This window comes from Ostrea edulis, chromosome 7, assembly GCF_947568905.1.
Source record: "Ostrea edulis chromosome 7, xbOstEdul1.1, whole genome shotgun sequence".
Taxonomy (NCBI): domain Eukaryota; kingdom Metazoa; phylum Mollusca; class Bivalvia; order Ostreida; family Ostreidae; genus Ostrea; species Ostrea edulis.
The window spans coordinates 58,417,583-58,442,120 of NC_079170.1; the positions used below are offsets into that span (position 1 = coordinate 58,417,583).

The 24,538-nt window shown below is 34.1% G+C and overlaps 1 protein-coding gene across 2 annotated transcripts in view; it reads left to right on the top strand.

The window, feature by feature from the left end:
• Positions 1-24,538, top strand: part of LOC125655912 (zinc finger protein 277-like) — a 35,161-nt gene that overhangs the window by 4,823 nt on the left and 5,800 nt on the right. For both annotated transcript variants that reach the window (XM_048886446.2, XM_056144821.1), the window contains exons 2-8: positions 487-706; positions 12,710-12,801; positions 15,732-15,814; positions 15,938-16,029; positions 17,478-17,542; positions 17,668-17,713; positions 22,412-22,544. In XM_048886446.2, the coding sequence (XP_048742403.2) occupies positions 487-706; positions 12,710-12,801; positions 15,732-15,814; positions 15,938-16,029; positions 17,478-17,542; positions 17,668-17,713; positions 22,412-22,544 (731 nt within the window). The remainder of the gene's footprint in view (positions 1-486; positions 707-12,709; positions 12,802-15,731; positions 15,815-15,937; positions 16,030-17,477; positions 17,543-17,667; positions 17,714-22,411; positions 22,545-24,538) is intronic.

Sequence of the window (24,538 nt, forward strand, 5' to 3'; positions counted from 1 at the left end):
TCAAGTTTTCAATGTGTTCTCTCTCATCATAAGATCTCAGATTTTTCTACACTAAATAAGGGATCATGACTGTGATCATCTCCCTTCTCCATAATAAGAGATGAATTCTGTATCAGTGTTTTCCCATTCCTGATTATTTTTAGCGGCAAAACATCTTTTTAGTGCTGATTTTAAATTTTGTTGAAGGCGATTTCTTTAGATTTAAGAAATGATTTAATTAAGAGTCAGAAAGCCAAGTACTTCTCACCTTAGGCCAGGCTTAAGGCAAGATATTAAATACTCCCTAACCCCCATCAGCTGTTATGTGTACTGGTTTTACTTGACCTATGGGGGCTATAGGACTCTGGTGTGCAAGTGTCCATTAAAGTTACTGTTAGATTTTATATGTTTTGTGTGCGTCAAGATGTGCAGGTTTGAAACATGTACCAAAGATGAAGCAATATGACTGCATGTAATATTTATAAATGTTATTTTATTTCAAACTAGGTTCAGATAAACCCATTTTGGAGAGTTTGAATTTGTTCTACCATGATTCTGAAGTATCAGGTGAATGGGAATCCCCACAACAGGGTTCTGATGACGTCCAATGTCTATTTTGTCCAGAGAGATTTAGCATTACCAGTCAGAAAGACGAACTTCTGAAGCATTTTGCGGTGTTTCACAAATTTGTGATCGGTGATGTTAACCTCATTACTGATCTAAAGAAGTAAGCTCACTACATATGCCATTATTATTATAACCTTTAGTATACTGCCATTATTATTATAACCTGTAGTATACTGCATTAGTTCCCTGGAAGACTGCGGATATGCTGGAATCACTTAAATTCAGGGTTGGCAAAAAAGTGGTCAGTATGAGTATTGACCGGGCCGGTGGTCAATACTGGTTAAAACTGGTCAATACTGGTTGATTGAAAATTGTTTGGTCATTATAGTTTGTGTTGTTGGTTATTTTAAATGTTTCAGTGGCCATTATGGTAAATACTGTAATTCATAACATGCACTATCAGTTTATAATATACTTGCAAGTCATAATATTAAATAAATAATGTAAATGACTCAATTAAGGTTGATCGATCCTCATGTGATGTCATAAGTTTTTGCAAAAATGTTAATATTTTAAACTTTGCACATGATAGATATTATATCTTTCTGAGGAATTTTATTCACTGGATATAATAAAAAATCTGGTAAACTATTAATACTGAAAAAGTTTATATTTTTCATAGATAATCAATTATTTATGATTTTTAAAAATGTTGTCAAGGGCAATAACTCCTATGCTGGAATTCCCTCTACTGGATGTCTATTATACATTGGTTTCCCTAATATCCACAATTAATCTATGAATATTAATGAATTAGCAGTTTTTTAAACTGTTCATATTAAAATTTTTCTGATGATGATGTATATTTCTGTTTCTGTATGTCTGACATCTTTAAAAAGGTGGCAACATATACAATTTCTTTGGTTATTAATTAAATTAAACTATATTGAGTAGAAATTAATAAAAAAAAATTCCACTTTAACCATTAATATTGATAAGTCACATGAGGATGGAGCTACCTTAAATAGGGGAAGATATAAAAGTTTATTGTAAAAATTAAAAACTGTTTCGTGGCCGTATTACTTTGGCACTGACAACAGCATTGCAGTCTTTACATCTTGCTGTGGTCTTGTTGTTGTCCTCAACAATATCATAGATAATTCCAAAATGTTTTGTTGAAGCCATAGATAGTATGATGGGGGAAGTGTTTTCTATTTCTGTTCAAATTCTTTAGTTTATCAAGAACTACCTATTGTTTCAAATCTTCATTTAACTGTTAAATAAACATTTTAGGGGGTGTGCTGGTGATGTTTTCATAAACAATAACATGTACACTGGTCCTCTCTGGTCCCAGAGTATGCTAATTAACAACTGTCAACTCTGTTTCCTGTGCTCAGGTACATCTCCTGCTCTGTACATTGCAACACATTGTTTATCTACAGCATCCGTCACCCAATTCATATTATTAAATCACTGTGTTTATTTAATGTCCTGTTATTCTTAATCTGTCCAGGTACAAGTCATGTATAAGAAGATCCTATTGTCTAGTTATGCTATATGTGACCCTCTTTTATAGTTCTGAAGATATTATGGTCACAGTTTCAGCAAACCAAATATATTAAACTAAATATGAAATTACATCTAATTATATAATGAAAATTATTGATAACCAATTGATCCATATATCATAATGAAAAGTCTTAATTTATTTTTGCAAAAAATATACAAAAATAGGAAAATGGACAGTTTAAATCTCAATTGACCAGTATTGACCACTTAAGGAGTATTGACCGGGACAGTTAAAACCGCTGGTTAAAACCGAGGGCGGTTTTAACTGCCCAACCCTGCTTAAATTTGTCAGTCTGTGGAGAGATTTTATCTGATACTGTTTTGAAATAGTTTTTTCTCCAAAGTTTGTGAAAATGTTATGTGCCATATAAGTTTATACACTTAGTATTTTCAGACAGTTTTGTGTATTTTAAGATTTGTTCTGTTACGATTTGTCAGTAATATTGAGCTCAGTCATGTTCCTATGTTTGTAACACGATGAGATAAATTGTTCAAACTTAACATAGAGTTTGCTCTTTACATGACAGAAGCTGCAGATCTAGCTCAATCCTGTTTAAATAAAGAATTTATTATAAGTTCATTTGGACAATGTGAAAGTCACTGAAAAAAATTTATTGTACACATTCATGCGCATGTGGCTTGTTAAATTATGGTATATGTTAACAAGCTACATTGTATATATCCAGCATTTTTTGTGATAAAAAATCAAAAGTAACTAATGTAACAAAATCCAGTTTAACTTTTACTTACTAATCCCTGATTATAAATTTTGAATGAAACATTATTAGAATAATAAAATTTAAGAATAAAAATTCTGCTCCCCGTTAAATATGACCCCTGCTGTCATAACAAAATGCACATGACTTTATATCAATGTTACTGACATTAGAAAAGCATTGTTTTTGTCCTGTCTGTCATTCTGTAATTCTGTCATTCTGTCTGAAACTTTAACTTTTGCACAGTAAGTGCTAGAGCTTTGATATTTCACATGAGTATTCCTAGTGACAAGACCTTTCTGTGTGTACCAACAATTTTTTACCCTGTGACATCGACCTCGGAGTTTGACCTACTTTTTGAAAACTTTAACCTTGCTAATAACTTTTGAACAGTAAGTGCTAGGGCTTTGATATTTCACATGAGTATTCCTTGTGACAAGACCTTTCCGTGTGTACCAACATTTTTTACCCTGTGACATCGACCTCGAAGTTTGACCTACTTTTTGAAAACTTTAACCTTGCTAATAACTTTTGAACAGTAAGTGCTAGGGCTTTGATATTTCACATGAGTATTCCTTGTGACAAGAACTTTCTGTGGGTACCAACATTTTTAGCCGAGTTGCAACGAAGTTGAACTTGGCTATTGGTTTGGTGATGCGGGCGGTTGGGCGTCAACAATTGGTTTCCGGATGATAACTCGAAAAGTTTACAATCTAATCAAATGAAACTTTGATATATTGTTGGGTACCAGGTAAGGAAGACCCCTATTGATTTTGGAGAAAAATGGTCAAAGATCAAGGTCACAATGACCGAAAATGAATGAAAATTTCAGAAAAATTTGGTTTCCGGATGATAACTCAGAAAGTTTAAATCCGAATCAAATGAAACTTTGATATGTTGAGAAAAAAATCAAGATGGCGCTCGATAGGTAGGAGGTCATTTTTCGTGAGCACAAAGTTTGGAAATTTACGACTAAATAGTGAATATTATGGCAGTGTACTTCTAAGTAAGTGAGAAACAAACATTCTAACATCTAAAAGGAGTCTTTACATCGAGAAAAACTTGCAACCGTACTTTGAATACAGGATTATCCTTGATGGCAGTGAAGAATCTCTCGCAGAAACTTTTAAAACTTTAGATTATTTTTCAGAAATATCTGGACTATATACATATCAATTATGAAAAAACTCATGTAATATGGTTAGGTTCCAAAAAATATAGTAATGAAACTTTGCTGCCAAATTACAGGCTTAGGTGGGGTACCACCAGATTTACTTTGTTAGGAATACATTTTGACATGGAATTAGATAAGATACCACAATTAAACTATGAACCAAAATTAGTGCAGATCAAATCTATAATCAAACAATGGGAGAAAAGGTTTTTAACTCCCATAGGGAAAATTACAGTTATTAAGACATTGGTTTTGCCATTATTAAACCATATTTTAATGTCAATCCCAAATCCTTCTGAACTCTACCTTAAGGAATTAGAAAAGATATTTTTCTTGTTTATATGGAATAATAAAATACATAGGGTCAAAAAGGAGGTCATCGTTAAAAAATATGAAGATGGGGGTTTAAGAAATTAACCTAATGGCATTCATAGCATCTATGAAGTTGTTTTGGATAAGATATCTCATGTTTTCAAATAGAGGGATGGAACATTTTATTCCAAAGTTGGACTTAAACAAATTAGTAAACTCAGCTGGAATTGAATACATTACAATATTCTTGAAAACATTGAAAAATAAATTTTGGATAGATGTATTTAAATCATGGCTGACATTGCATAACCTTAGTAAAAAGTCTGATGTTGCTGCCGATGCACCTCTATTTTATAACCCAAATATTCATATTGGTGGAAAACCATTTGATAATAAACAAATGTTTGACAGCGGCATCAGACAACTTAATGATATAATCAATGAAGATGGTTCATTTCTTGGTTTTGAATCATTTTGCAATACTTATCCAAATACAAAGATTAATTTTTTAGAATATAATAGCATTATTCATGCTGTTAAGGCTTGGGTGAAAAATTGTGGATGTGACAAAACTATCAAAAAGCTCACAAATCCATTGATAATGTCAAATATATGCAGTGTTGAAATGCAACAAATCAAAACTTTTTTTATGAAATTATAAATCAAAATACCTCAATCACATTAGACAAAACAAAATGGAGTGAGCTTTTGGAAGTTGACACTAAAGAATGGAAAATAATTCATAAAATACCCTTCAGAGTGACAAAAGATAGCAAAATACAATGGTTTCAATACAGAATTATAAACGGAATCTTAGCTACAAACTCTTTTTTATTCAAAATCAAAAAAATTGACTCAAAGTACTGCAATCATTGTCATTCTGAAGAGGAAACAATAGAACATATTCTGTGGGAATGTGATTTTTTACAATTATTCCTAGCAGAATTTGAGCATTTTTTAGAAGATGACTGATTTACAGATAGCTATTACAAAAAAATCTTTTATTCTTGGTTTTATTGAAAATAATAGTCTGATACAAAACACTATTGTCTTATGGCTTAAATACTATGTGTACACAGCAAGATGCACTGAGAAGTCCTTGAGTGTGCGTGCTGCAATTTCACAAATGAATTTTTTTTATGAAACTCAAAAATTTATTTTGTATAAAAATGGTAAAAAGGGTGATGCCCAATGGAATCCATGGAACTTTCTGTTTTCTTAACTTCTCTATCTTCTTCTTCTTCTTTCTCTCTCAAATCCCACATACCTTCAGCTCATATGCTTTGTTTCTTTTTTTTTTTTTTTCTCTTCTTCTCTGGATATAATATTATTGTATATCTGATGTACCGGTATGTGCACAAAAATAAAAAATTATTAAAAAAAAACAAAAAACTTTGATATGTTGTTGGGTACCAGGTAAGGAAGACCCCTATTGATTTTGGAGAAAAAAGGTCAAAGGTCAAGGTCACAGTGACCGAATGTAGAATGAAAATTTCAGAAAAATTTGGTTTCCAGATGATAACTCAGAAAGTTTAAATCCGAATCAAATGAAACTTTGATATATTGTTGGGTACCAGGTAAGGAAGACCCCTATTGATTTTGGAGAAAAAAGGTCAAGGTCACAGTGACCGAATATAGAATGAAAATTTCAGAAATATTTGGTTTCGGGATGATAACTCAGAAAGTTTAAATCCGAATCAAATGATACTTAAATATATTGTTATGTACGAGGTAAGGAAGACCCCTATTGATTTTGGAGAAAATAGGTCAAAGGTCAAGGTCACAGTGACCGAAAATAGATTTAAAATTTTTAAAAAAAAATTGGTTTCCGGAGGATAACTCGAAAAATTTTAATTTGAATCAAATGAAACTTGGATATATTGTTAGATACCAGCAAAGCAAGGCCCTTATTGATTTTGGAGAACAAAGGTCAAGGTCACAGTGAGCGAAAATAGATTGAAAAGTTCAGACAAATATGGTTTCTGGACAGTAACTCGAAAAGTTTAAAACTGAAATTAGTTCTTCACAATTATAAATATGCCACATCATTCCTGACTTTACAATGTATCCCATGCTACTCGGCTCATGCACCCCTGGGTGCATATATTGATTTTTGACCCTGTGACCTTGGACTTTGAACTATTTTTTGAAAATTTTAACCTTGCTAATAACTTTTGAACAGTAAGTGCTAGAGCTTTGATATTTCACATGATTATTCTTTGTGACAAGACCTTTCTGTTGGTACTAAACCTTTTGACCTTGACATTAGACCTACTTTTTAAAAAAATGACATTGGTCATAACTTCTAAATGGTAAATATTCACGCCTGCTAATCAATCAATTGCATAACAACAGGTTATGTATAGAAATCAAAAGAGATCGATTTCCAGTTATGCAATCGATACCCAAATTTCACATGCATAGATGGTAAATTGTCTCAATGCAAGCAATTGTTGAGATTTTAACTAAAATTTAAGAATGTGATTCGATGAGTTCTATTGTTTTACACTTTTAAAATGCAAGGGTCATCGATTAGCAACGATTTTTGTTTTGAAGCGAGGGTTGGTGGAGCAAAAACGCTGTCAGAAAATCGTATTTACCGACAGGAATTTGTGTTTATTTCATTTTAAACAAAATTGTCAATACTTACCATTAGTTCACAATATTTGGGACCTTTGCAGCAAAATTTGGACTTTGATTTGTGTATTATCTAGCAAATATATGAGGTAAATCACTAACGTCGTCTATGCAAGCGATCCAAAAGTTATGAGGGAGAATTTAGGTTATGCATGAGAAAAAAAGTTTCAAAAGTCATAATTTAAGTTACTTAAAAGTAACTGTTAATGGTTTTATGAACTAACCTTCAGAGATTTTTTTAATCAAAGTACAAGAAATTGATATGCAAGTTGAACGTGTGAAAAATTGAAAGAAAAACAAGATTCATCAATTATTGAAGTAATTCCGCTTTTATTGTGTGTACATTTTCAGTCCATCGGTTGAAAGTATACTGTGTACAATGAAAGCAACATACATATTCTTTAACTGGTGACCTCCGAGGTCAATGCATATCGGAGATTATACGAGCAGGAATTACGGACAGGATGACAATGATTCATGAATCGGCATTTTCTGCTGATCGAACGGGTTTATTGCTTCAGATTCACTGATTCCATTAAGTTGTATGTATGTTATCACAAATATGTTAAATATTTGTTCTTTTATTTTTCAATTTATTTACCGTCAGTTACAGCTTGTATTGCTTTAAGATGTGAATCTACTAGTGTATATTAGCAATACAAAATCCTTTTGAATCTACTAGTGTATAAGCAATACAAAATCCTTTTGCGGTTTCTACATGCTCAGGCAGATCAACTCTAAACCATTGTATTGTTAAATTTTGTTACATGAAAAGTTTAGAATTAAAGAAATCTAGACTTTCTATAATAATATAGATGGTTATAAAGTTTAAAATTCTTAATTTTAGCAGTATGATTTAGCTCCCCCCATCTTAGTACTAGTGTTACAGCTACAAAAGAAACCTGCTTTTTAGGAAATTTAAGGTAAGGTTTGCGACATTTTGACATGTAGCGAACAAAGACATGTTGCATATCAGTATGTTCAGTAGGAATTTATCTTTTAAAAATTTACTTTTTAAAAAAAAATCGCCCGTGTCGTTTTTTGACCATGCAGATGGGCTTATTTTTGTGATGTTTTACATTTTCGGGATCTTTGTGCAAAAGGGAATACTAGTGGTATAAAAACTACACGAGGCAAACTTATGGGGTAAAAAGCTGGTATAATTTTTAAAAAGAGTATTACCTATAAGATTATACTAATTGGTAGAAAAATGTTATTTTAAAACACCAAAAAATAGCACTTTTTATATCTTGAATAAAATTTAAATTGGTTACCATGGCAACAAAAAATGTATATTGAACAGCTTTATAAGATCTACGTCAGAAAATAATTACTTTAAAAATAATATTTGGACCATAAATATTTAAGAAAGCATATAGAATTACTACCCACCGGGCTTTGTTTCCATGGTAACAGATTAAAAAGAATTATTTCAATTATGCGATTTGTCACTTTGTTTTATAATTGTACAACCTTTGAAGAGTGCATTGAGCATTTTCATGAATAAGATACAATTCCAGCCCAAAAATGATATTTATATTTATTTGTCAAGTATTGTAGTATCACATTTATTAGAAATTAAGATGTTGAGTTGTTTTTTTCTAAATTCAATACAATACAATATTTTCAATATCCCGGCGGGTTTTCCACGGTTTTGCTTCGTCATAAATTCCGTGTTACATTAGCCCGAACCTGTATTATATACTATATCTTTGAAATAATTTCCCTCTTCTTGTTCCATTGCTTGATGTTTGTTTACAACTGTAACTTTCGGGACAATATAAAGTATAAAGCCCGGTCAGTGGCATGGATCTAGAAGGGGGGGGGGGGGGGGGGGATAACATAAAGTTAGTAAAAATGACACTAATAAATCTGTTTCTGTCGATGTTAATTATGCAAATGTTCCTCAGAAAAAATTAAGACTATTTTAAGATGTACTAGAGAAGACCCCTTTTTTATTTTTACATGATCAGATCAGTCGCGTTTTCTACATTTCAAAGTTCATGCGATAAATCACTCTATCAGCGAATGTAGATGCTATAGCATTGAAATATGAAGTGCATGTAATTAGAGAGCATTGTCGGATTTATTTTTAAAAATGCTTGTGAATGTCATAAAAATTCCTAGCTTCGTTAATGTCAAACCTTGTCTTTGAGGATACTATTCACAAACAATGATCGATTATAACATCATCAAAATAAATCCTACTTTCCCTACTGAGCAAGATTTGCAGAGATTACATGGTCACAACATAATTTTAATGGAAATTAACCATAACGCATACTATGTATGTATATAAAAAATGTAGACTTTCATAATATCAAAGAAAATAATTTATAAATTATCATTTGAGAAACATATTATTATTTTGTCATAGAGAGTTACACATACGCCGCTTGACAGCGGTAGTAGATAACAAGTAAATATTATGACATTTTCCCTCGATTCAACTATGACGTGACGCATTTTTAGCTCTTCTGAGCCGAAGGCTCAAAGAGCTAATCATATGGCCATATGTCTGGCGTGCGATGTGCGTCAACTTTTTGGAAAAAGGGCTATATCTCAAGAACCCCTTGGCCAATTGTTGTCAAATTTTTCACAGGGTATCCTTGGCCCAAGGGGCTTTCATTTGTACTAAAATTAGGGTTGTGACCCTTTAACAAGGGGAGATAATTAGGAAAATGCAAAAAAAAGTAGTGGTTGCTAAAAATCTTCTTCTCAAGAACCACTGGGCAAATTATCACCAAACTTATGCATAAAGATGAGGATAGGTTGTAGATAAAAAAAATCCTGGGGCAAAGGATGCGGTCTCATTAGGTCACTTCAAAGTTGACCTTAAATTTTGTTTTGTTAAAATTTTGATATTTTGCTTAGTATAAGAACTAGGATCATAAAATTTTGTCAGTTGATGCATCTTAGGACCTAATATCATGTTGTCTCAAAAGTAGGTCATGGTGACATACTTTTTTAATTTCGCAGGTAATTATTATTAAATGGATTTTGATGCATATCTTGGAAAATTTTTGAGCCTATGATCATCAAAAGTTGTCAGTTGATGGATCATGGGACCTTGAACTGCGTCATGTGAAAAGTATGCCACCATGACCTACTTTCTTAATTTTATGGCTTATCATTTATGAATACATTTTAGGTTGTTATTTCAGATACCGAGAGGTTTAGAATCATCAAACCTTGTAAGTTGATGCGTCTAGAGGCCTCGAAACATATTTATAAAAAAAAAAGTAGGTCACAGTAACCTACTTTTGAATTTTAGATGCATATCTTGGACACTATAAAAGCTAGGATCATCAAACTTTGTCAGTTGATGCATCTTGAGTCTTCAGAGTGTGTTGACCAAAAAGTAGGTCACTGTGACCTACTTTTGGAATTTGACATTTATATCTGAATATTTCAGATACTATTTGACTTCAATTACCAAACTTTGTCAGTTGATGCATCTTGAGTCTTTGGAGTGTGTCGACCAAAAAGTAGGTCACTGTGGCCTTCTTTTGGAATTTGACAGCTATATTTGAATACTATTTGACTTGTCAGTTGATGCATCTTGAGTCTTCAGTGTGTTGACCAAAAGTAGGTCACCGTGACCTACTTTTGGACAGTTACATTTAAATTTTCAGGTACTATTTGACTTAACATCATCAAACTTTATTAATTGATGAATCTTGGTTAGTGAGAATTTTTGCCTGTTCTACAATGTATCAGAAGAGCGATTCTAGGCCCATGGGCCTCTTGTTTCATTATGACGTCATAAAGCGCGAACTGCACTGAGGTATATCCAGAGTTATTTCTCTGTTGTTGCAAACCTTACCTTAATTAATATAACACATAAATACTCGTGCCGAAATAAGAATGAAATGAATTTTCATTGTTCGAGTTTAATTTTTTTCAGAACAGAAAAAAAAAAAAGATATGAGAGTATTTAAAGGGAAACTGAGTCGAGGCTTGAGGTTAGCCTTGTCGAATAGATACTAGAAAAAAGTGATTGCCAAGAGTTAGATAGTCTCAGATATGATTATGTATATGGCATAAAACTTTTTTTTCTTACTCTCATGCATAACCTAAATTCTCCTTCACAACGTTTGGATCGCTTGCATAGGTGACGTCATTTACCTCGTATATTTGCTAAATAATACACAAATCAAAGTCCAAATTTTGCTGTAAAGGTCGCATATATTGTGAACTAATGGTAAGTATTGACAATTATGTTTAAAATGAAATAAACACAAATTCCTGTCGGTAAATACGATTCTCTGACAGTGTTTTCGCTCTACTACCGACCCTCGCTTCAAAACCAAAATCGTCGCTAATCGGTGACCCTTGCTTTTTATAAGAGTGTAAAACAATAGAAAATAGAATTACTCATCAAATCACATTCTTACATTTTAGTTAAAATCTCAACAATTGCTTGCATAGAGACAATTTACCATCTATGCATGTGAAATTTGGGTATCAATTGCATAACCTGTTGTTATGCAATTGATCGATTAGCAGGCGTGATATTAGAGCTTTCATATTGCACATGAGCATTTCTTGTGATAAGATCTTTCTACTGATACCAAGATATTTGTCCTTGTGACCTTGACCATCTTTGGAATTGGCCATTATTGGGGGCATTTGTGTTTCACAAACACATATTCTTGTTTAACTTTGCTACAGTAATGTGTTACATCATAAGCTAATTATTTTTGTTCTGTAAATTTTGGATCATGTAGATACAGGTGACACTTGATAACTTGAAGTACACAGGACCTTGATAAAATTTGGATCGAAGGTCAAGTCAAATCTGGAAATAAAGGTCCAACCATTATGGTTCAGATTTTATAGTACTCGGATGGCGTATCACAACATCTTAGGATTAAATTGTTTTAATTAAATTGACACATTTTCCTTCATATTTTTAGTTAATAAACTTGATTTCAACAAAACAGAATTTTATCTTGCATAAATAAGAATATGTTTTATAGTTTTTGTATCTGTCTGTTCTATTTTGCATGCTAAAATAGATGTGCATTTACATATATTTACAAGGCAAATTTCTCTAGGTGCAATAATGTAGCCCTCTCTGATTTTTTTTAAACGTCGATCAGAATAGAAAAAAATCAGAAAGGGCTACATTATTGCAGCTAAAATTTCTCATATTTTAATAACAAAATTTCAGTCACTAAGTACATGGAGCAGTATTGTCACAATTTCCAGCCGCAAAGCACAGATTCTTTTAAATAACAAGGTTTCATTGGCATTTCTTTAAATCATTATTCTCAAAATAACTCCCTCATTGTCAAGCCAAAACGTATCGAAAATTTTATTTATACATGTAGTTGGATTATATATAACAAAAACAAGGCACAGATCCAGTGTTAAAACTAACCAATTAAACAATTAACAATCCATGTACCACAAAAGGAAACATAGGGAATATGTCACCTAATATATAAACATTTAATTAACACAAGCTAGTCCCAGGCATTCACAGTTATCCAGGTAAGGTCCAAGTGAAAATAAGTATATGCTTGATTGATGGTGTGAAAAAAAGTAAAAACCAATAAAATTGTGTTTTACGGGACCCTAATTTTGCCTCTGGAGATCAAGAACTGTGAGAGATTGTGACTACATTTGCTTGGTCATATAGAGAAGAAAAAATGGAACCTAGATTTTGCTTCCAGATTGATATCATGGACTTCGAGATAATGAAGTTCGAGCCATGTCTTAGCATTATAGTGGTATTTTGTAAACACAGGTACCTCACCTATTGGAGGCAACGTTTTTCAGAAGAGGATCTAAAAACGTTTTGTTCAGTAATATCTACAAACAACAAAAATGATGTGAAAGGTAAGATCTGTATAAACAATGGAAACAGTAGTTACTAATAATACTATAATGGATAATAATTTCTTTAGAGTGACTAGTTACAATAAATGTGTATAGGAAGTTCATGTCCATGATCATCTGTTTGTAGACTACCTGTTTTTATACACCCGTCAAAGACAGGACGTATTATAGTATGGCGTCGTCAGTCTGTCTGTCCGGACCTTATAGGCAAAATACAAAATGAACTGTAAGCTCCAGGATCTTACAACTTGGTACATTTGATCACCATGATAAGACAAAGATGCCTATTGTTTTCCAAGGTCAAGGTCTTAGCACCATTTAATAGGAAAACCTTGTAGGCAGAATACAGACCGAATTATTGGGGCAAGGACCATCAAACTTGGTACACATACTCCTCATGCCAAGCGGAGGACACCTTTTGTTCTTCAAGGTCAAGGTTGTAGTATCGTTTAGTAGGAAACCTTGTGGGCAGGATACAGACTGAACCATTGGGACTAGGACTGTCAAGCAGAGGATACCTATTGTTTCTCAAGGTCAAATAGTAGAAAAACCTTGTTTTCGTTACGGATACAGATATTGCCCTGAAATTTAGTCACAAGCTTCCTCTTGGAGGAATATAAGTTCAGTTTGCATTTCAGCTGGACTGGTGCACCAACTTTAGGGGTAAAAGTAGGTCAAAGAGTTTTCCAGACTTTTTTTGTTATAAATACAGTTTTCCAGACTTTTTTGTTATAAATACAGTTATTACTCTTAAATTTTGTCACAACCTCCCTCTCAGAGAAATACATAATCAGTTCGCATTTCAACTTGATTGGTGTACCATGACCTACTTCAGGGCTAAAAGTAGATCAAATAGTTTTTTGGACTTTTTCTCATCATGGATGCAGATATATGCACTAAAGGTCTAACTGAAAGATGGACAAACGAGCAGGCAGTGATTGCTATAGAGCACCCACCATATGGCAGGGCCCTAATAAAAATCAAGTTTAGATGAAAGACTTCTTGATTAAAATGTCATTGACTTTAAATGAAAACATTGTACCTATATACATGTACTAAAGTTTCTGATTTTTATTAGGGCCCTGCCATATGGTGGGTTCCCTATAGCAATCACTGCCTGTTCATTTGTCCATCTCTCAGTCCAACAGCACTTTCTATCGCACATGATCAAATGGATATATTTAATTCCTTTCTGTATTGTCAGTTTTCTAGTTTCCCTTACTCTCAAATAAATACTAGAAGTTGTCTGCAAACGCAAGGAGCCAGTGATGACTGTGCAGTGATTATTGCATGCTTTGTACTTTATTCCACCATTACTATTTTTAGCTCACCTGAGCTGAAAGCTCAAGTGAGCTTATCTGATCACCCCTTGTCCGTCGTTCGTCTGTAAACTTTTCACATTTCCGACCTCTTCTCCATAACCACTGGGCCAACTTCATTCAAACATGGAAAAATAATCTTTGGGTGATGAGCATTCAAATTTGTTCAAATTGGAGATAATCACCAAAACAGGGTGGGGTCATTTAAAAATCTTCTTCTCAAGAACCACTAGGCCAAAAGAGCTGAAATCTACTTGAAACATTCCTGACATAGTACAGATTCAAGTTTGTTAAAACCATGACCTCGTGGGTATAGGTTGGGGCCACAATAGGGGATCAAAGTTTTACATGTGGTCCATTGGAAATAGAGAAATTTTCTTTGAAATGGGAACTAATTGCAACAAAAGGTTTCTTTTCATTTTTTTTTTTTCTTATCAAAATTGTCCGTTATCTGTTGGCATCGGCGGCAGAAACTTTTCACATTTTCATCTTCTCCAGACCCACGGGACTAATTTCAACCAAATTTGGCATAAAGCATCCTTGGGTGAAAGGGATTCAAGTTTGTTGAAATGAAGGACCATCTCCCCCTCAAAGGGGAGATAATAACAAAAATGCAAAAAAAAGGCTGGAGTCATTTAAAAATCTTCTCAACAAGAACCACTGGGCCAGAAAAGCTGAAATTTACATGAAAGCTTCCTGACATAACCCATGGGAGTATGTTGAGGCCATAATAGGGGATCAAAGAATATACAAAAATCTTTAAAAATCTTCTTCTTAAGAACCAATGGGCCAGAAGAGTGGAGATTTACTTGAAAGCTTTCTGGTATAAAGTAGATTCAAATTTGCTCAGATCAAGGCCCCCAGGGGTAAGGTGGGGCCACAATAGGGGATCAGTTTTACATGCTGATATATTAGAAAATCTTCTTCTCCAGAACCACTGGGCCAATTTCAATCAAACTAGAAACAAATCATCCTTTGGTAAAGTGGATTTAAGTTTGTTGAAATGGAGGGCTATGCTCCCTTCAAAGAGGAGATATCACAAAAATGCAACATTAGGGTGAGGCCATGTACAAATCTTCTCAAAAACCACTGAGCCAAAAAAGCTGAAATTTAATTGAGAGCTTCCTGGCATATAGCGGAGATTCAAGTTTGATAAAATCACGAGCCCTGGGGGTAGGACGGGACCACAATAGGGGATCAAATATTTACATACAAATATATTGTGAAAATCTTTAAAAATCTTCTTCTCAAGAACCACTGGGCCAGAAAAGTTTACATTTATATGAAAGTGCAGACTCAAGTTTGTTAAAATCATGGATCTCTGGGGTAGGGTGGAGCCACAATAGAAATCAAAGTTTTACATACAAATATATAAAAATCATTAAAAATCTTCCTCTGAAAAATTATTGGACCAGGTTTACATTAACATGAAAGGTTCCTGACATAGTGCAGATTCAAGTTTGTGAACACCATGCCTCCTGGGGAAAGGGTGGGGCTGCAATAGGGGATTGAAATTTTACATGCAAATACATATAGGGAAAATCTTTAAATATGGGCCAATGTGACTCATAAGCCTCTTGTTCAAATTTTATTTTAGACCTTTTTTCACAGAATCATCAGAGCAGTATTACTTACTGTGTGATGTCCTTGCTGAAGATAAAACACTACGGGAATTTTTACAGAAAAAAAAACTAGTGAGCAGACTTTTTAGTTTCTATATACAAATTATTGGATTATTTTAAAAGTTGACACGGAATAGTGATAAGAATATTTCAATTTGAATACAAAATGTTTGTACATTGGTTTGGTGTTTATAGGAGAGAGTTTTGGCACAACAGCAGAAGGAAAGGGAGGACAAAGGTTTCTGTCATACCTGTCTGTTTTGTAAGGAGCAGTTCACAGGCAACAGGTGGGGCATTGCTGTAATGGTATTTAATTGTAATATTCCTAACTCAGAATTTCACTTTCAGCTCAGGTGAGCTTTTCTGATCGCCTGCTGTCCGTCATCTGTCCATCATCTGTCCATCCGTCTGTCTGTAAACTTTTTACATTTTCGACTTCTTCTCCAGAACCACTAGGCCAATTTCAACCAAACTTGGCCAAAAGCATCCTTGGTTGAGGGACTTTCAAGTTTGCTCAAATGAAGGGTCATGCCCCCTTCAAAGGGAGATTATCACAAAAATGAAAAAATTGGGTGGGGTCATTTAAAAAACATCTCAAGAGTCACTGGGCCAGAAGAGCTGAAATCTACAAGAAAACTTCCTGACATAGTGCAAATTCAAGTTTCTTAAAATCATGGACCCCAGGAGTAGGATGGGCCACAATATGGGATCAAAGTTTTACATGCATAGTGCAGATTCAAGTTTGTGAAAATCATGGCCCATGTCGGTAGGATGGGGCCACAATAGTGCAGACATGGTGCCCATTTTATTAGTTTTTTTCTTGCTATTTAGTGTATTACATGTACTTGTTGTATATCTTGACAGTTTTAAACAACCTCAGCAACTGCAAGGGGTGGTGTTAACTTTACATTCATTGTTCTTTAGTTGGTTGGTTACGTTTAATGTCTCGCCTGAGAATTTTTCAATTATATGAAGATGTCACCATTGCCGGTGAAGGGCGCCTATATGTTTGGCACTTACGGCCTTTGAGCAGGGAGGGATCTTTATTGTGCCGCACCTGCTGTGACACGGGGCCTCAGTTTTTGCTGTCTCATCTGAGGGACTGCCCCATTTAGTTGCCTCTCACGACAAGCAAGGGGTAATGAGGACCTATTCTAGCCTGGATCCCCACGAGTTCTTAAGATTGAAGTCAAGATATTGGTTAAAAATATCTATACATGCCGAGGAATTTGGAATGGTGCAATAACACTTACTGACTCTTTCACATGGACACATTCTTTGAAGGTCAGAGATAAAATGTACATTGCCATTTTCACTTAACCTCCAATGGCAGAAGTCACCATTTTTATAGAAGTGTACTAATAGCGGGTTCGGTTTTGGAATGAGAGAAAATTTCTGGAAATTTTATATTTTCCAATAAAAAATATAAGGGTCGGGGCAAAAATATAGGGTCAGTCGGGTGACGGTAAACACACATATTTTTTTTTTTGGCCTAAGGCAGATGGAATCAGTTTTAACAGTTTTAAAAGATGTAAATATAATTATGGTTTTTGATCTGTCAGCTACTGCATACAACTGCAATGTTGACCAGTGATAGCAGTTAATTCAATGTAGCAATAACATCTGGAAACATAAAACCCTTGAATTTAAAACAGCATGAAATGGATTAATTCAATAACCTGTCAGAGGACTGAATTTAAAGCTGCATGCAGTATATGCATCATTTATATTATAGGACAGACATGTTTGATCACATGACCCATGATCATGGATTCAGTGTTGGGCTTCCAGACAATTTGGGTATAAAGTTTTACTTTTTGTTTGTTCTTCAATAGTAAATTCTTGATTATGAATTCATTGACTCCTGATAATTAGAAACTTTAAGTGTATATAATCTAAATGTTTGTTTTTGTTATTTTTCACAGTGTACACAGATGAACTCCTGGATGATTTACAAGAAAAACTAGACAAGTATATTTAACATTCCTTTATGTAGATGAACCCCCAAAATATTTCAGTAAATGATAATTAAAGCTGTTTATAACTCATGTGAGCTAAGTTGGGAGTGATTTTTCCTGATTAAATTTATCTGGTGCCTCTCTTTCATGAGTGTTGTGGAGAAATGTTCCAGGTCGGCTCAACCAAAACTTGACACCTAGACATAGGAGATATGAGTTGATCTTTTGCATGACAAATGGCAATGGGAACTATAGTCAAGCATTGTAATGTAAAGCCGTTTTTTATCCTTTGGCAGATTGTACAAGATCTTAATGTCTACAACGCTTTATAATTTCTGTGTTACTCCCTAACACCTGATTTCTTTGATACAACATGTTAGAAATGAAGTGCATGAAACAAATGTTATCAAAGTCTTAAACAACATTACACATGCGCACTATGTTAAGGATCAAGGGAAGATAACTATGTTTTCGGATTGGCCTATTAGCATGTTCAATGCTAAATAAACGGTTCATTTCTAGATACTATAATCCATAGTCCCTATCTTTATATGATATACACAATCTTGAGTTAGTAAATATAACTTTCAGCATAAAAATCACTGTCCACATTTCCATGTCTTCTCACGATATATATAATGGAAGCCCATTAATGTATATACATGTAATCAATAAAAAAGAGAGCACATGGGTTACTTTTGAGTATACATGCAAAAATGTGGGAAATCCTGATAAATAATGGCTCGACTATTGAGAATCTGACATATTACAAGCAATGAACTAATTTATCAATTATCTAGTTTAATGAATTATATTCTGCAATTGTGAAATAGATAAATATATTGTCATACGTAAAATTGAACAACTTTTAAAGATGTCACACCTTTAAATCTTACGCCTGGAAAGTTAATCTGTTTTAAGCTCTCATCAACATCAAGAATAAAGATATGTATATCATACATTATGGATAGAATGTAGAGGATAATGACATAAAATCTTTCATGGAGCACAGTTTTTAAAAGAAATCAAACAACCTGGGAATTCTTTAAAGCATAATGACAAATTTCATGTTTTTGCCCCAAAACTTGAAATGGTCTCCATGCATTAATGTCAAACAACCTCATTTACAATTAAAGGGTTACATACTTTCAAAAAATAATTGTTTTCAAAGGTCATATATCTATATATGACATGATCTCAAGAACTTTTCCATTTTTTGACGATTTTTAAAGAAAAAAGAATCATGATTGTTTTAGCCCTAGAAGTCGTAAATGTCCCCAAATATTTATGTTGAACATCTTGTCAATCAAAGGGTTACATAAGTTCACATATTTACTTGTTTGCAAATGTAAATGACATTTATATTGGATCTGAAGAGTTTTTTCCAGTTTTCAGCTATTATTTTTGCAAATTTTAGGGTTTTGCCCCAAAAATCGAAAAGGTCTCCATGCAAACAATCTGTTAAAGAGTTACATACTTTAAAAAAAAAAATTGTTTTCAAAGGTACATTTCATTGGTATAGGATCTGAAGAAATTTTGCGGCGATTTTTGAAGAAAAAATCATGTTTTAGCCCCAAACCTTCTAAATGCCCCCACATATTTATGTCAAACAACTTTATATATAATCAAAGGCCAAGGTTACATATGTTCACAAAATACTTGTTTGCAAATGTCAATGACATCTATATCAGATCTGAAGAGTTTTTAGCTCACCTGAGGCGAAGGTTCAAGTGGGCTTTTCTAATCAAAATTTGTCCGTTGTCTGTAAACTTTTAACATTTTCATCTTCTCCAGAACCACTGGGTCAATTTTAACCAAGCTTGGCACAAAGCATCCTTGGATAAAGGGCTTTCAAATTTGTCCAAACAAAGGGACATGCCCCCTTCAAAGGCAAATGCAAAATGAGGGTAAGGTCATTTAAAACTCTTCTTTTTAAGAACCACTGGGCTAGAGAAGCTGACATTTACATGAAAGCTTCCTGATATAGTGCAGATTCAAGTTTCTTCAAATTATGGCCCCCGGGGGTAGGTTGGGGCCACAATAGGGGATCTAAGTTTTACATAGAAATATATAGGGGAAATCTTTAAAAATCTTCTTCTCAAGAACCACTAAGCCAGAATAGCTAAGATTTACATGAAAGCTTTCCAACATAGTGCAGATTCAATTTTGTTCAAATCATGGCTTCCAGGTGTAGATTGGGGCCACAATAGGAGATTTAAGTTTACATAGAAATATATAGGGGAAATCTTTAAAAATCTTCTTCTCAAGAACCATTGGGCTAAAGAAGTTGACATTTACATGAAAGCTTTCTGACATAGTGCAGATTCAAGTTCGTAAAAATCATGGCCTTCGGGGGTAGGTTCGGGCCGCAATAGGATTAAGGTTTTACATGCAAATATATATGGAAACGATGTGGCCCATAGGCTTCTTGTTCCAGTTTCTGGATATTATTTCTACAAATGTGATGTTTTTTGCCCCAAAGCTTGTAACACATAGAAATGTCAGACAACCTGATTTATAATTAAGGGACTATGTACTTTCAAAAAATACTTCTTTGCAAAAATCCCTAGGGGGCCCCCCCATTACCTTTACTAGCCCATGGTCTATCAAGGTAGATCTTTCATATTTTGTATATAGATTTCTTATGGCAAGACCTTTCATTTCATACTTTGACATTGTGACCTTGGAATTTGACTTGCTTTTAAAAAAACGTAACCTGTTAAATATCTTCGGAACTATTCAAGGTAGGGCTTTCATATTTTGTATAAAGATTCTTTTTCACTAGACATGATGCAATCATATTTGATCTCGTGAACTTGACCCACTTTCTTAAAAATCTGACCTAATCAATATCTCCTGAACTATTTAAGGTAAAGCTTCCATGTTTTGTGTATACATTCTTTATGGCAACACCTTTGATAAGAATCTGACCTATTCAATATCTCCTGAACTGTTCAAGATAGAGCTTTCATATTTTGTATATAGTCTTAAGATTTCTTATGGTAAGATACCATAAAATAATTGTTGAGGCATTTGTGTGTTATGAATTCATTTTCAGTTATGTTGTGATCCTTTGGGGCTTTGTTTGGACCAAAATATTGGATCAGAATTTTTCATGGGAATAAAGATTGATAAAATATCTTTTAAAAATCACAACAGCTGAACAACACCAGGGCCAAGATGACTCAGATGAGCAATGTGGCCCATGGGCCTCTTGTTTATTTGTAAAAATATCAATTTAAGCATTGAATAATGATTACATTTTGAGTGTTATAATGAGAACATACAGGACAAACAAACTAACATCCATTATTCAATGTGTACATGTATATCCAGCACATGTAACTGTAGACAACAGTTCCCAATAAACAGTGATGTGTACATGTATATCCAGCACATGTAACTGTAGACAACAGTTCCCAATAAACAGTGATGTGTACATGTATATCCAGCACATGTAACTGTAGGACAACAGTTCCCAATAAACAGTGATGTGTACATGTATATCCAGCACATGTAACTGTAGACAACAGTTCTCAATAAACAGTGATGTGTACATGTATATCCAGCACATGTAACTGTAGGACAACAGTTCCCAATAAACAGTGATGTGTACATGTATATCCAGCACATGTAACTGTAGGACAACAGTTCCCAATAAACAGTGATGTGTACATGTATATCCAGCACATGTAACTGTAGACAACAGTTCCTAATAAACAGTGATGTGTACATGTATATCCAGCACATGTAACTGTAGGACAACAGTTCCCAATAAACAGTGATGTGTACATGTATATCCAGCACATGTAACTGTAGGACAACAGTTCCCAATAAACAGTGATGTGTACATGTATATCCAGCACATGTAACTGTAGACAACAGTTCCCAATAAACAGTGATGTGTACATGTATATCCAGCACATGTAACTGTAGACAACAGTTCCCAATAAACAGTGATGTGTACATGTATATCCAGCACATGTAACTGTAGACAACAGTTCCCAATAAACAGTGATGTGTACATGTATATCCAGCACATGTAACTGTAGGACAACAGTTCCCAATAAACAGTGATGTGTACGGTGTAGGGCTGTCCATGGAACATCTGAATGACATCTGATTAATAAGATACTGGAGTAGTGCTACCACATGTTTACATACAATATTACCATAGCGAGTGTATAATGCTGATGTTACCGTGGTGACTATGATTCTGTGTTTACATACAATGATATTACCATAGCGAGTGTATAATGCTGATGTTACCATGGTGACTGATTCTGCAGTGAATATTTTAAGGTTTAGAGGTTTCTTTTTTCTGTCATTTGTTTTCTTCTACAACATGTTACTTTACAGTATGTATCTGTTGATTTTAGTCTGCAGTGTTTGTACTGTGAGTGTACATTTACAGTGTGTATCTGTTGATTTTAGTCTGCAGTGTTTGTACTGTGAGCGTATATTTACAGTGTGTATCTGTTGATTTTAGTCTGTAGTGTTTGTACTGTGAGCGTACATTTACAGTATGTATCTGTTGATTTTAGTCTGCAGTGTTTGTACTGTGAGCGGATTATTTACAGTGTGTATCTGTTGATTTTAGTCTGCAGTGTTTGTACTGTGAGCGTACATTTACAGTATGTATCTGTTGATTTTAGTCTGCAGTGTTTGTACTGTGAGCGGATTATTTACAGTGTGTATCTGTTGATTTTAGTCTGCAGTGTTTGTACTGTGAGCGTACATTTAAAGACAAGACAGTACTAAAGGAGCACATGAGGAAAAAACAACACAAAAAAATCAACCCAAAGAACCGGAAGTATGACAGGTTCTACATTATCAATTACCTGGTGAGCATCTCAACACATCCAAATCAGAGTGGTATTCGATGTACTGAATAAGAAATCTGTATATTGAATAGGTGCAATATTGAATAAATAGATCATTTGCGGATATATTTCCACTCATTAATCAAAGCTGAAGGCTCATGTGAGCTTTTCTGATCAAAATTTGAGCATTGTCTGTCTTCGTCGTTGTAAACTTTTCACATTTTCAGAACCAATTGGTCAATTTCAACCAAACATGGCACAAAGCATCCTTTGGTGAAGGGGATTTAAGTTTGTTCAAATAAAGGGCCTTCAAAGGGGAGATAATCACAAAAATGCATAAAATATAATGGGATCATTTACAAATCTTATCAAGAACTACTGGGCCAGAAGAGCTGAAATTCATATGAAAGCTTCATGACATAGTGCAGAATCAAGTTTGCTAAAACCATGGCCTTCGGGGGTAGGATGCAAATATGTAGGGAAAATCTTTTTAAAATCTTCTAAAGAACCACAGGGCCAAAAAAAAGTTTACATGAAAACTTCCTGACATAGTACAGATTCAAGTTTGTAAAATTCATGCCCCCCGCCCTTGGGGGTAGGGTGGGGCCACAATAGGGGATCAAAGTTTTACATACAAATATATAGGGAAAATTTTTAAAAATCTTCTCAAGAACCATTGGGCCCGAGAAGTTTACATTTACATAAAAGCTTCCTGACATAGTACAGATTCAAGTTTCTTAACATCACACCCCCCGGGGGTAGGTTGGGGCCAAAATAGGGCATCAAAGTTTTACATACAAATATATAGGTGACTCTCAGTGGCTTGAACTTTGATGTCCCGAAGTTCTGTCTCCCGAAGTGAAATCATGGTCCCGATTTTTTTCTCTTCATAACAAAGCAAATTTACTATCGATCTCTTGATCTTTCAAAGTGGAGTTGGGTCCCGTAAAACATATTTCATTGTTTTTCACTCTCGATCTCTCAAAGTGGTGGTAGCGTGTAATAATTTCTGCTTGGACCTTACCTGGGTTTTGTTGAATGCTGGAGGATAGTGTGTTTGTGGTAATTAGGTGTTTACATAGTTGAAACATCGCCCATGCTTTGTGGAGTTGACACATTTGAGTATATAATTGGCTAATATGGTTAGTTTATACCTTACATTGGGGTCTTGTAATGATTAAAATTATATATATTCAGACTATGAATAAAATCTATAATTTGTTTTGACTTGACAATGAGAGAGTAAGTTTTAGACATTAATTTAGAGATCTACAGACTGTCAGATTTCTCGACTTTGTTCTTTGTGTAAAGTTACTCTAAAACATAGTTTTACTCATTCATTAGAATTTTTAGCCGATTTGCAACGAAGTTGAACTCGGCTATTGGTTTGGTGATGCGGGTGGGTTGGCGGGCGGGCGGTTGGGCGTCAACAATTGGTTTCCGGATGATAACTCGAAAAGTTTACAATCTAATCAAATGAAACTTTGATATATTGTTGGGTACCAGGTAAGGAAGACCCCTATTGATTTTGGAGAAAAAAGGTCAAAGGTCAAGGTCACAGTGACCGAAAATTTCAGAAAAATTTGGTTTCCGGATGATAACTCCGAAAGTTTAAATCCGAATCAAATGAAACTTTAATATATTGTTGGGTACCAGGTAAGGAAGACCCCTATAGATGTTGGAGAAAAAAAGGTCAAAGGTCAAGGTCACAGTGACCGAATATAGAATGAAAATTTCAGAAATATTTTGTTTCCGGATGATAACTCAGAAAGTTTAAATCCGAATCAAATGATATTTTAAGATATTGTTGTGTACCAGGTAAGGAAGACTCCTATTGATTTTGGAGAAAATAGGTCAAAGGTCAAGGTCACAGTGACCGAAAATAGATTTAAAATTCCAAAAAAAATTTGGTTTCCGGAGGATAACTCGAAAATTTTTAATTTGAAACAAATGAAACTTGGATATATTGTTGGATACCAGCAAAGCAAGGCCTCTATTGATTTTGGAGAACAAAG